General features: G+C 49.4%; 1 protein-coding gene across 5 annotated transcripts in view; it reads right to left on the bottom strand.

The window, feature by feature from the left end:
* Window positions 1-14,310, bottom strand: part of EFR3B (EFR3 homolog B) — an 88,207-nt gene that overhangs the window by 34,267 nt on the left and 39,630 nt on the right. For all 5 annotated transcript variants that reach the window (XM_021087771.1, XM_021087770.1, XM_021087769.1 and 2 more), the window contains exon 4: window positions 6,029-6,179. In XM_021087771.1, the coding sequence (XP_020943430.1) occupies window positions 6,029-6,179 (151 nt within the window). The remainder of the gene's footprint in view (window positions 1-6,028; window positions 6,180-14,310) is intronic.

Here is a 14,310-nt window from a genome sequence, read left to right on the forward strand (position 1 = left end):
CAACACCGGATCCTTAACCCGCTGAGCAAGGCCAGGGATCGAACCCACAGCCTCGTGGTTCCTAGTCGGATTCACCACTACGCCACGACGGGAACTCCTACCAGGGGTTTTTTAATTATAGTGCACATCAGAAGACCTGGGGAGCTTGCTGAACATGCAGACTTCTGAGCTACCCCAGGCCTGTTGAATAAAACTCTCTGATGGTAGGACCTAGGAATCTGCATTCTGAACAACCCCCCCCACTCCTCCCCTGGAGATACTGGGATAGGGCATCTACAGACCCCGTGTCCTGGGTCCTTTTAAGGGTGAGCTGGACCAGTAGCTACAGAAATGTTCCCAGGGAGGCCAGGAGGGACAAGTCTTAAGCACTATGTTGGGAAAATACAGGAAACCATGTCCTCAGTCATGGATGCGAGTTACGGCTGGAGAGATGGCTGCCTCCTTTGAACTGGGGCAGTTTGGGGCTGAACCAAGCACTGGATGGGTGACCCTGCCATGGTTCCACCTCTGAAGCCTAGAACTGTCCAGAAGGCTGCAGCCTGCAGGCTCAGGCTGAGTCATTCCTTCCCTCGCTCTCCAGGACCTGCCAGGACTCCAGTTGTCATGAGGTCTGGTGATGACAGTGCACCTGATGCCATCCAGAGAGTGTAAGCCCTGTTCATTACAGTACAGGCGGCACCAGGGCTAATAAAACAGGCACCTTTTGGTACCAGGAGCTCGGAGCATCCTTGGTTTGATAGCTCGATAGGAGGAGCTTCCCTTCCCCGAGTCTGAAAGGATGACAGCACAGATGACCTGCCCAGATGACCCCATCAGGGAACCGTGGCCTGCAGTGTCCCAGGGGTGCAGCTCTGAGAGAGCACACCTCCAGCTGCTCCTGAGTCCTCCAGGGCAGACAAGAGGAGGCTGCAATGGAAACTCTGGTAATCATGGTTCAGAGGATGCCTCATAGGGGCCCCGGTCAAGGGACCACAGCCATTGCACGAGTCCACCTGAAAAACATGCCCAAACCTGGATGAGATGAGGTTGAAACTCTAGGGTTTAAAGTAGAATTTCCTCCGTCCTATTTGAGACAGAAGAGAGCTACGATTATGAGAGGGGTTCTGAGCTGGATGCATTTCTTTCTCTTTCTCTCTTCCTTCCTCCCTTCCTTCTTTCTTCTTGGTACCCCACAGCAAAGGGAGTTCCCAGGTCAGAGATCAGATCTGGGCTGCAGGTGCGACCTACGCCAGCCAGAGCTGCAGCAACTCTGGCTCCTTAACCCACTGTGCTAGGCCGGGGATCCAAGAAAACATACTTCTTAGTCATTAATCGTCACTTCCCATTCCTCTCTCCCTCAGCCCCTGGCAAACACCAATTGCTTTCTGTCTCCATGGATTCACCTGTTCTGGATATCTGATATAAATGCAAAGACAATATGTGGCCTTCTGGGTCGTTTTCATCTTTGGGCTATTGCGAATAGCGCTGCCATGGACATTGGTGGACAAATATTTGTTTGAGGATCTGTTTCCGTTCTTTTCGAGGTATGTCTAGGGAGAGCTGCTGAGTCATATGGTAATTCTATTCGGTTGGCTGTTGAAGGCATCACTAAACTGTTCTCCATAGCGTACGCACCGTCTTACGTTTCCACTAGCAAGCTTCCAATTTCTACACATCTGTACCAACACCTGTTATTTTATAGGACTAAAAAAGCTATATAGGGAGTTCCCACTGTGGCTCAGCAGTAATGAACCCGACTAGTATCCACGAGGACGTGGATTTGATCCCTGGCCTCACTGTAGGCTGCATCCCATTGCTCCAAAGATGCTGCTGATCCCATTGCACCACAGTGGGAACTCCCAGATGCATTTCTGAATCCCACCTCCCACTTAGTAGGAGGCTGATCTGGGGCAGGTTACTTAACCGCCCTGTGCTTCAGTGGCCCATCTGTAAAATGGGGCTAACGAGAAGAGCTGCCTTGTAGGCTTGCTGTGCCAACCCATCACAGTCAACAGCTGCCATCTCATTTCCCCCAGGGGATTTGTGGCTTGAAGTCCATACACCATGCGTTTTCACTGGGCCCACTAACCTGTGTGTGACTCACTAATGGTTTTAAATGCCTGATACAGCAGGAACTTCCTGTCTACGTCCTACCATCGCTCATTTGTAGCTTACAAACAACTTTTGTTAAAATGCCACTTGCCTAATGTACAAGATTGTGCAACAATAAAGTTGGGTTTTTGTCTTTTTTTTTTTTTTTTTAATATTGCAGTGATGACGTAGGTCTCCATAGTAACAAACCAGAAACTGTGAGGATGTGACACTTCAAAGGCCATGGGAACCGCTAGGGCCACCCTTTCAAGATCAAAGTTTCAGCTCTTCATACACAGCAAAGGAGATCGCCAACCCTCTGGCACGGGCAGGAAAGAGCCATGGTTTTGTGAAAACCGAGTTCTAAGTGGCTGGGTCAATAGAAAGAAAGCAAGCTCCAAATATTGACATTGCAAAGCCAGCTCTCCCCTGGTCCAGAAAATGGAAGCTGAGCTGGTCAGCCTCACTTCAGCTCTCGCCAACTCTCTCCAAGCAGAAGTCAGCCCTTCCCTCTTCTGCAGATGGACATCCTGAGCCACACAACTTTCTGCCATCAGCAGCAGAACAGAACCACAGTTTAAAATACTGGGCATAGGGAGTTCCCTAGTGGTATAGTGGGTTAAGGATCTGGCATTGTCACTGCTGTGGCTCGGGTTGCTGCTGTGGCACAGGTTCGATCTCTGGCCTGGGAACTTTATGCCATGGGTGCAGCCAATAGTAATAATAATTTTAAAATCCCCAAAGAAAACATACTTCTTAGTCATTAATCGTCACTTCCCATTCCTCTCTCCCTCAGCCCCTGGCAAACACCAACTGCTTTCTGTCTCCATGGATTCACCTGTTCTGGATGTCTGATATAAATGCAAAGACAATATGTGGCCTTCTGGGTCGTTTTCATCTTTGGGCTATTGCGAATAGCGCTGCCATGGACATTGGTGGACAAATATTTGTTTGAGGATCTGTTTCCGTTCTTTTCGAGGTATGTCTAGGGAGAGCTGCTGAGTCATATGGTAATTCTATACGGTTAGCTGTTGAAGGCATCACTAAACTGTTCTCCATAGCGTACGCACCGTCTTACGTTTCCACTAGCAAGCTTCCAATTTCTACACATCTGTACCAACACCTGTTATTTTATAGGACTAAAAAAGCTATATAGGGAGTTCCCACTGTGGCTCAGCAGTAATGAACCCGACTAGTATTCACGAGGACGTGGATTTGATCCCTGGCCTCACTCAGTGGGTTAAGGATCTGGCGTTGCCCTGAGCTGTGGTGTAGGTTGAAGACGCTGCTCAAATTCCACCCTGTGGCTGTGGCGTAGGCTGGCAACTACAGCTCCAGTTCAACCCCTAGCCTGGAAACTTCCATATGCCATAGGTGTGACCCTAAAAATAATTAAAAAAAAAACTATGACCCTTTATATTTGACTATTTACATTAGGCTAATATATTAGATTGTTTAGGTAAAGGATCTTGGCATTCTCAGATTTAACATTTTCAGTTTATCCTTAGAGAGAGACCTCAAAAGGTCAGGACACATGGTCACTGTGCTGTCCTTAAGACACACATTTGTACCCATCAGGCAACGAGGCAGGTGAGCAGAAGCAAATCCCTAAGCAAATAATTGAGCTGAGCTGCCCTGGGCTCCCTACCATCTCCTCACTTGCCTGGTCCCTCGTCGTCATCCCAAGTTCAGCTTTCTCATTAAAGACTTGACAGCATCACCTAAATTTTTAAAATTATACTTTACTGCATATAATGTGCAGGAATGGTATTAGTAAAATCAGACTTTTTGTGACAAGTTTCAGCGTAGCTTCCATCCTTGGGTGCTCAAGCACAATTTGGATACATATCCATTAAGGATGAGGAGAGGGAGAGATGGAGAGGGAGAGAGAGGAGGGGGAGGGAAGGGGGAGGGAGGGAGGAAGGGAGGGAGGGAGAAGGGAGGGAGGGAGGAAGAAGAGAGAGATGTTCCCAGGCTTAGAAAGCTGGAAAGAGCATCTGCTTTGGGGGCACCGCTAGCAAAAGCTGCCTCCGAATCCGCACTCCCAATCTATTGCAATTATTTGACTCGACTTACTTATCATTACCTGTCCTTATATGCTCTCCACTCTCTCCAGCAACAGTAATCATTAGTCAACTCTCTCCTTTGTTAATGCTGTGATTCACTGCGAAGAGGAATCTAGGAATCTGCAGGACCCTGAATTTTCAAGGCCGAGCTAATGAAACGCCTTCCCCCGGCCAGCATTTGCTGTAGGGAACACGAAAGCTGGCAGCCACCTGCTTCTGTGTCCCCCGCAGGGAGATGCCCTCTGGATGCGTGACGACTGGTTTATTTTCCATTCAGATGTTCTCTTCTAGACTATAGTTATCTTAAACAGGGCAAGTGAAACAGTATCTGAAGCTGTTGCCAGGGCAACGTGACAAAAGACTTTATCCTCAGCGACTGTATATGTAATTTGTCAAAGGCAGCTAGCTGGCTCGCAGAGAGACGAGAGAGGGCAATAGGTTTTCAGGTCTGGACTTTGAAAGAAAAGTTGAAAGACTACCTTCTGGTTACATCAACTCAGGCAGAAGAGGAAAGCCGTTGTGATTGTGCAATAAAAATTCAGAAAAGGCAGGTTGGACAGGCTAGGGGGGCAAACCTCCAACTTTTTTTTTTTTTTTTTTTTTTTTACGGTGGTATCTGTAAAACAGTTGAATGCCAGGGCTTTTAACATCAAGCTGCATAAAGACCTGGAGCTGAAAGTATTCCCTGACGGGGAGAGAAAGCAAGAAATTGAAGAAAGCCACCGGGATATTTGAGTATGTTAGACACACACAAAGCCGGGCGTTCTTGACATGTCTGAGAGCTCTTCTCTCCCCAGACCATCAGCCCTCAGGACAGCAGCCACTGTACTGACACCAGCATGACAAAACTTGGACTGAGTTCAGTCTGTGAACTCAGAGGGTATCAGTGAAAAGAGGCTCATGAAAGATAACCTGCTAGAGGTTATCCAGCGAGGAAAGGGCAGAACGACGCCAGAATCCCTGTTTCCTGCTTCCCCGTGATCTTTCCACTTATCTGATGCCTCTGTCCTGTGAATATCAGTTTATCCTCCCTTTGAAAGCAGCATAACCTGGACAGCTTTCAAAGTGTGCCCCATGCGGTTGTGGGTTGGAAATCCTATAAAATTGGATTGTGGTGATCACTGTACAACTATAAATGTAATAAATTCATTGAGTAATAAGAAAAAACCAAAAACAAAGTATGCCCCGTGGAGTCAGGGGCCACGCTCTGAGGGCACTGGGCCCCCTCTGCTCTCAAAGGAATAACTACCTTTTTATTTTTATTTTTAATTCTTTTATTTTTAGGGCTGCACCTGAAGCATACGGAGATTCCCAGGCTAGGGGTCGAATCAGAGCTGTAGCCACTGGCCTACGGTACCAGAGCCACAGCAATGCAGGATCCGAGCCTGTGTCTGTGACCCACACCACAGCTCCCGGCAACACCGGATCCTTAACCCACTGAGCGAGGCCAGGGATCGAACCCCCATCCCATAGATACTAGTTGGATTCGTTTCCACTGCACCCCACCCCCACGGGAACTCCAGGGAAAAATCATTTTTTGTTGTTGTTGTTGTTGCTATTTCTTGGGCCGCTCCCGCAGCATACGGAGCTGTAGCCACCGGCCTACGCCAGAGCCACAGCAACGCGGGATCTGAGCCGCGTCTGCAACCTACACCACAGCTCACGGCAACGCCGGATCATTAACCCACTGAGCAAGGGCAGGGACCGAACCCGCAACCTCATGGTTCCTAGTCGGATTCGTTAACCACTGCGCCATGACGGGAACTCCGGAAAAATCATTTTTAAACAGCAGAAACCAAATAGAAATGGATCAGGACAATGCTGACCTAAAGGTTCTCCCCCCCTTCCCCCCTCCCCACACTCCCACCCCCAGAGCCCCGAGGCCTCCTTACCGAGTTGGTGCCGAGGATCTGGAGGTTGGGCTTCTCCGATTCGAGGAGCTTGGCCACCATCTTGAGGAAACTCTCCACGAAGAGGTTGATGCTCTGGCAGTGGCAGGCCATGAGCAGCTGGTCCAGTGCCTCCATGGCGATGCACACGTACCTGGGGAGAGCGGTGCCACTGCCGTCCCTCGGCCTCACACCCCTTCCACCCCCAACCCGGTGAATGGGGCAATCTAGGTGACAGCACAGTGACCACGTGGGCAGCATCTGGGGAACGCGGCTCGTCCACAGGCTGCCAATGTCTGCACAGCCGTTCCGCTGAGTGCCCACTCCAGCCCAGCGCTGAGACCCAGAAGGAAGCCGAGCTGGAAGGGAGATTAGAGATGCATTCATGCAGCCCCTTATTTTACACACGAAGAACAGGAGGACAGGCAAGATGTACCAACAATTTCCTGAGCAAACACAAGACTTGTTGCTGCCCAGAAGAGCAGCTTCTGAACCTAAACCCAGGGAGGTCAGAGAACTCTTCAGTCCAAGTTAAGAAGTGTTTGTTGAGCACCCACTGAGGCAAAGCTCTGTCCTAGTCATTGCAGGGGGGTAAGGATGAAGAAATCCTTTGACTTAAGGAGGCTAGAATTGGAGATATAAGATACATGCACAGAGGGAGTTCCTGTTGTGGTGCAGTGGAAACAAATCCGACTAGCGTCCATGAGGATGCAGGTTCGATCCCTGGCCTCACTCAGTGGGTTGAGGATCGGGCATTGCCGTGAGCTGTGGTGTCACAGACACAACCAGGATCCCGCATGGCTGTGGCTGTGGGGTAGGCCGGGAGCTACAGCACAAATTCAACCCCTAGCCTGGGCACTTCCATAGCCCATGGGTGCAGCCCTAAAAAAAAAAAAAAAAAAAAAAAAGATAAATGCACAGATATTTCCTTTAAAGGGGAAATAAGAAATGCTCCCCGAAAAAATGACATCCCACGAGGGTTCCAAAGAAGAAAAGGGCCTTCCTTCCCACACTAGAGTGGGGAGAAAGTGGAAAACTTAATGAAGAATCCGAAAGGGGCTTGAGGACCAACCAACTGCAAAGGTTAAAGAACATAAAATTGCAAGATTTGTATTCGAAGCCCTCCCAGGTTCTATAACGAAGTACGACCCAAACAACATGGCTGCCAGTGTGACCATGTTTGGGTAACACCAACCCTGCCCAAGAGGCATTTTCACCTCCTGGAGAGTAAGATAGACACAGAATGAAAATTCTCTTCTCCTTATGAAGAAGGTGCTCTGTGTCAGTTCTAAGTCCCTAACTACTTAATTCTTCTATAAATCAAAAACCCAAGTGCATACATTCAGAAAGTAGGAATATACGACCTCCAATGGTGACCAGCTCAGCAGTGAAGTCCATCCATCCCATTTTTGGGCCACCAAAGAAAAACTTCTTTGCATTTCAAGCAAAGCATAATGACCTCTGTCTTTTATCTCGTAATTCCACTTTTAGGAGCAGCAAAAAAGAGGGCTGAACCTCTTCGACCTGCCGGCCCTTCAACCACTTGAAAACAACACTCTCGTTTTCCTTGTTCTCTTCTCCATGCTACAAACACCCAGTCCTTTCCAGACTAGCCGTTGCAGGACAACCCCCAGTCATTCAATGCTTCTCTTAAATCTCAAGAAAACTGCCGCACATCAAATTCCCCATGAGAACTAGGAATGTGTCCAAGCTCAAACCCACATTTGTTCCCTGAGAGTGACATAACAGGCATATGGTCAAAAAAGAAACATCATGAAAGGTACAAGCCCTCACTTAGGAAGCACTTGCATTTCTAAAGAAAACAAGGTAGACATCCCTCAAGAAAGGTTATCTTTTAACTTCTAATAAGGGAGCCTCTGCAAAACTCTTCTGGTTAAAAATCTCTGTGATTTTCATTAAAGAGTTATGTGTCTGGGGCAGAATGCTACATGTCTCCCCTGGAATCTATTTTTGCCCATTTCCCTAGTAATTCAGATGTTTAGCTGAGCTTGTAGCTGCTCACTGGGAACATTTTCCAGCCTCCCTTGCTGCTCGGTGAGGTCACATGACTGAATGTTGCCATTAAAATGAGGGGGCGTGATGCAAGCAAGGTCAGCCTCACTTGCTTAAAAGAGGGGACTGCCCTCTACATCCACTCTTCCCTCTTCCTGCTGGCTGCAGAGTGGCAGCCACCGGACAGCCAGAGGTGGAAGCCCTGGGTGACCTTGTGGAGCGGAGTCCACCGACCAGACTGAACTGTTGCATTAGAGAGAGAAACCAATACTTCCTTATTGCTGGAGCCACAGTATTCTTGAGTCTCTGTATACCCTAAATAACACAAGTATCTGCTAATCAGGTTTAGGAGTGCTTTAGAAACCCGCGGGTACAAATAAAAGTGAATCCTGAGCAACCCAGAGCAACTCAAGTGTCTGCCCTCCCAGGAAAGAGAAGTTAAGGCTGAACACGACTCTATCCTGCAGGAGGGCAGAGCTTCACAAGACTCCACAGACTCGGAGTGTGGTTCCTATGTCCATTACAGAGTTCAGCCCTCTACTCCAAGGGCCAAGCCACGTGGAGTAGAAAAGTACTTCCTGGAGTTCTCACTGTGGGTCAGCGGGTTAAGAACCTGACTAGGATCCAGGAGGATGTGGGTTCGATCCCTGGCTCACTCAGTGGGTGAAGGATCCAGCGTGGCAGTGAGCTGTGGCGTAGGTCGCAGATGCAGCTCAGATGCAGCTGTGGTGTGGGCCAGGGGCTACAGCTCTGATTTGACCCCTAGCCTGGGAACTTCCATATGCCATGGGTGTGGCCATAAAAAGAAAAAAAAAAAAAAAGAAGAAGAGAAGAGGAAAGAAAAAAGAAAAAAAGAAAAGAACTTCCCGATAAAGAAAGCACAGGCAAAGACAGAGTGAGTGGAGAACTCCCAAACCTACCTGGGTGCTAAGGAGTCAGGCTGATGCCTCTAAGTCAAAGCAAGTAGCCAAAGGCTTCTCTTAAAGACAGAGGACAAGCAGTCGATACAGGCTTTTGAAATGATAAAGCTGCCCGGAGTCAGGTTTATATGCGTAAATATATGTGAATTAAAGATGCGTGCTTCTTTATGTCTTGATCCGAATCATACCTGTCTTTGAGGGTTAGGCAGATAGTATAAATTTCTTTTCTTTTTTTTTTTTTTTTTGCTATTTCTTTGGGCCGCTCCTGTGGCATATGGAGGTTCCCAGGCTAGGGGTCGAATTGGAGCTGTAGCCACCAGCCTACGCCAGAGCCACAGCAACTCGGGATCCGAGCCGCATCTGTGACCTACACCACAGCTCACGGCAACGCCAGATCCTTAACCCACTGAGCAAGGCCAGGGATCGAACCTGCAACCTCATGGTTCCTAGTCAGATTCATTAACCACTGAGCCATGACGGGAACTCCCCTAGTACAAATTTCTTGATTAGCTAGTCTTTGCTTTAAAAGAGAGTTTGGTTAAATAAAAAGAACGCATGACGACAGGATGAGCTCTGAAGGCACCGCAAAATCACAACACAGCTCCGCAGAGGCTCCAGCGACAGCTGCTCTTTTTCAGATATTGCGCATCCGAAGCGCCTCACACATGAGCCAGCTTTGCAAATCCGAGTGTATGAAGTAACAGCAGTCAGGACGCCTTCTAAACGTCCTTTTCTAAACACATCAGCGACCATTCCTTCAGTACCCCGGACCTAACTTCTCTACCAAGCAAGCAGAAGAAAAACAGCCCCTCCACTCTGAAACTCTCCCCTTTGTAAAATGTTTATTTCTTTTACCTATACGAGCCAGGTCAGTTATTATTATTACTTAATATCATCAAATGAAAATGTTAGTAAATAGCTGTCTCTGGGCACAGTCACAAATGCCTCTGGTCCCGTTGGGTCCTCAGAGTGTCCTTTATTTTTTTATTTTTTGTCTTTTTGCCTTTTCTAGGGCTGCACCCGTGGCATATAAAGTTTCCCAGGCTAGGGGTCTAATCGGAGCTGTAGCTGCCACCCTATGCCAGAGCCACAGCAACTCGGGATCAGAGCCACGTCTGCAACCCACACCACAGCTCACGGCAATGCCAGATCCTTAACCCACTGAGCAAGGCCAGGGATCGAACCTGCAACCTCATGGTTCCTAGTCAGATTCGTTATTCCCTGCGCCACGACGGGAACTCCCTCAGTGTCTTTTAAATGCAAAGGCAGCCCTGGGCCTTTGGGTTCCTTTGCTGCAGTCATGATCCTCTGGTCCTGGAGAGCCGGCCAGTCTTGGCTCGAGATAGCCTGGCCCCTCCGAGGCTGTCACAGTCACAGTGCAGGAGACCTGCCGTGCCTTGCGGACCAGTCCCGGCAGCATCCAGGTCCCCTGTGCTGACTGTGAAGCAGTCCGACTCCTGCAAGTTTGGAGAAGCCTGGGCCAGCACCCTTCCTAATGACCTGCAGAGAAACCCAGACACATTCTGGCAACCAAACATGGCAGGTGGGAAGTAGAAGCAGGCAGTGTGGACATCTCTTCTTTTACTCTTTTTTTTTCTTTTGTCTTTTGTCTTTTTAGCGCCACACCCACAGTATATTGAAGTTCCCAGGCTAAGGGTTGAATTGGAGTCATGGCCACCGGCCTACGCCACAGCCACAGCAACACGGAATCCAAGCTGCATCTGCGACCTACACCCTAGCTCATGGCAACGGTGAATCCTTAACCCGTTGATCAAGGCCAGGGATCAAAACTGCGTCCTCATGGATGCTAGTTGGGCTCATTACCACTGAGCCCCAACAGGAGCTCCAACATCTCTTCCTTCATGAGCTATCCCAGCATCCTTCTGTAGGGAGGGTTTCACCGTGATTTCACAGAGTGTAAATGAGGGAAAGGAAGGGGTGGGGTGGGATTTGGCAAGAGAAGAAAATAGAAGGCCTCTCAAATCCCAGAGCTGAGATTGCTGCTTTTCCTTTTCCTGTAAAAAAATTCCCAGAAAAATCCCGATAAGGAAAACCATCCTTTGCTAGCCAGGAAAAAAAAAAAAAAAAAAAAAAATTGGCTTCCGACCAGGAGTGGAAATTTTGATGGAAAGTGAAAATTACAGTGGAAGTGAAACTGAAAAGTGAAGAAGTTTAAGGCCTGGTTCTTGGCTTACTCTTTCCTTCAACCCCCATCTTCAATTCTCACACTAGGGATGGAAAGATCGAACTTGTGACCTTGGAGCTTTTCAAAGTGTCTTCGAAGCTTAGAAGTCAGTGGGACCCTGGAACCTTCCTGGATATGCCTTACCCGTTAAATCTAGACTCTCAAAGGGAACAGAGCATGGACTTTTCCAGGTGATGGCCACTCAAGAGGACTGGGGCCAGACGGGTCAGTCTCACCCGAGATCTGACCTATGTGTGGTGTCCTGAAAGGGGCCCAGTGTAATAATAGATCAGAGAAACTGGCCTGACTGGGTCATTGGAGCCCGAAGGAGCTGGTTAGGACTGGTCCACCACAGAAGCCCCAGGAAAAAGCAAGAGCAGATTAGAGACCACAGCCGCAGCTGAGGACTGAGGGTCTTGGATGTATTAGTAGGGCTTCCTAGCAGGTGAAGAAGGCAGAACCCAAGGAATCCGGGATGGGCTAGGGTTCATGGGCAGCAGCTAAGATCAGAAGAAGCCACTTGGCAGGTTATAACACCAGGAACTGAGAGTCACAGGCCAACGAAGGCAGAAGGCGAGTTATAGCAACTGAGGCAAAGCTGCAGGGGGCCTGGTGCTCAGGAGCCAGGCAGGAAGTACTTTGTCTTGAATTCCAGAAGAGGCAGCTGGCTCTGCTGCCACACCTTCCACTCAGTCAGGAGTGGCCCTGGGAGCCTCCAGGAAAAGAGGAGCTGGCAAAGCCTGGGGACCAGACTTGGTTGGAGAGGAAAGCAGGTCCAGGACCAGAGGTGGGGACCAGCAGGCAGAGAGAAGAGGGGGCAGCTTTAGCAGGGCCAGTCCCTGCCTGCGAATCACTCCAAGAGCAGCAGCCCTGACAAAGAACTTCTTATTCTGGGCAATTTGAATGTATTTAGTCATGTCCCTACTGCTGGACAGAACCTTCTGGGTTTGAGGAACCCAGAAGTAGGGGCGGACCTCAGCCAAGGGAGGAAGGATGACCCTCTCATTTATCTCCTATCTCTGTCCTCCAACCAGGTTCAAGGTCCCTCTGGGGCCTGTGTATCTCAGGAGCCTCCGCCCCTGCCGCAGGTCAGCTCCAGGGCCAGGCTTCTTGGGGAGCAGCCCACCCCTTGTTAACACAGGCATCTCCACCCTCTGGGGCTCCAGGCCTGGGGGAACCTGACAGATCCAAACATGGACTTGTGCACGCGGTCACTGCCAGCCGACCCTGCGTCTCACCCAGCACTGCGGCTACCTCCCTTGTGCTCTGGTTTCTAGGGGTGTTCTAGCAGCTGGGTTGAACCGGAAGGGAAACGGACAAAGAAGAAGGACAAAACTCTGAGGAATTCTCACTCTTGGCTGCTCTGCCCCTCAGAGCCCACGACGAGGAGCGATACCTTGAAATTCGCATCTTATCCTCTCCCTGCCCACATCTGGTTATCACTGCTGCTGCTAAGCACACCCAAGCACATATGGCTGGAATGGGCAATGCTGCAGGGAGGCCGTGGGACAGAGGAGGGCGGATCTGCCACGGAGTCCGAAGCCCAAGGTTCATGTCCGTATGGTCAATCCATAAGCACAGACACCTGCATGATGGCAGGGAGACAGCACCTCAGACTGTCTGCATGGAAATTTTTTTTTTTGGCCACACCCATGCCATGCGGAAGTTCCCGGGCCAGGGATCAAATCTCCGTCAACACAGTAGCAACACAAGCCATAGCACTGACAACACTGGGTCCTTAACCCACTGCACCACAGGGGAACTCCTGCATGTGAGTGTTTTGCTCTTTCAAAGCTGCCATCAATGGTGAGGTCCATGGTGGTGGGTAAGGAGAGATGGGGAGGCGGGAACAGGAGAACAGATCGAACAGATTTTCTTCTCCAAAAAATGTTTTCCTTTTCTTTTCAGGGCGCACCTATGGCATATGGAAGTTCCCAGGCTAAGGGTTGAATCAGAGCTGCAACTGCCAGTTTACACCAGAGCCACAGCAACATGGGACCTGAGCCCCATCTCTGACCTAAGCCTCAGCTGAGGCAAGACCAGATCCTAAACCCACTGAGCAAGGCCAGGGATCCAACCTGCCTTCTCACAGACACTCTATATCAGGTGCTTAACCCTCAGAGCCACAATGGGAACTCCCTCTGCAAATGTTTATGACTAGAGTTCCCAGCGAGGCTGTCAAGGTTTTAAATACTGAGACTTCAATGGCTATTTTTAACAGAATGATACCAATTTTGAACTGCAGTTCTAAGCGCAATGGAATATTTCTAAGTGGCTCTGCTGGCTCCACGAGGTTTTTACTGAGAGAGCCATCACTTCGGAGAGGGCAGGCAAAATTAGTATTAAGTGCTGAACGTTATTGCTAGCATATTAGTTTCGGATTCAGTCTAGGATAAAGACATTTTTGCTTGCTTGACCCTGTTTTATAATATGTCAAGGCAATTTATATAATCAGCATGTTCGGTATATTCGCGCCCTTTTTATTGAGCATATTACCAAATTTTATTATATAAGGAGATCATTGAAATGAATTTGGGGGGGCCTGGTTTTACACTAGGGATAGCTTTTTTTTTTTTTTAATGGCTGCATATGTGGCATATGGACATTCCCAGGCTAGGGGTCAAATTGGAGCTACAGCTGCCGGTTTATACCACAGCCACAGCAACACGGGATCCAAGCTGCATCTGCGACCTACACCACAGCTCACGGCAATGCCCCCGGATCCTTAACCCACTGCGTGGGGCCAGGGATTGAACCCTCACCCTCACAGAGACTAGTTGGGTTCATAACTCTCTGAGCCACAATGGGAACCCTTCCACCAGGGATAGCTTTGAAGCGTGGCTGCGGGTCCTGTGGAAGTGTGGACCTCTGTGTGCTGTCGGCACAATGCAAACCTCTATTCTGTGGTTCTCACTCCACCTTCCTCACCCAGAGGACGGGGTCTTGGCGGACAGTGGGGCTGATGGGCTTTGGTTGGCGGTGGTGGGGAGCAAAGGGGGTCCGGGGTTGAGAGCACTGCAATGGCTGAGGGGCCAGATTGTCAGCTAGTCCGTCTGGAGGGGGTCTAGTGCAGGTGTGGCGGGTGCCGGTGGGTGGAAGGCAAGTTAGGGGCAGGGAGGGGAAGCCCTCAGAAATCAAGCTGAGGGGCTGCAATTGCACGGTCAAGG

The sequence above is a fragment of the Sus scrofa genome, chromosome 3, assembly GCF_000003025.6.
Source record: "Sus scrofa isolate TJ Tabasco breed Duroc chromosome 3, Sscrofa11.1, whole genome shotgun sequence".
NCBI lineage: Eukaryota > Metazoa > Chordata > Mammalia > Artiodactyla > Suidae > Sus > Sus scrofa.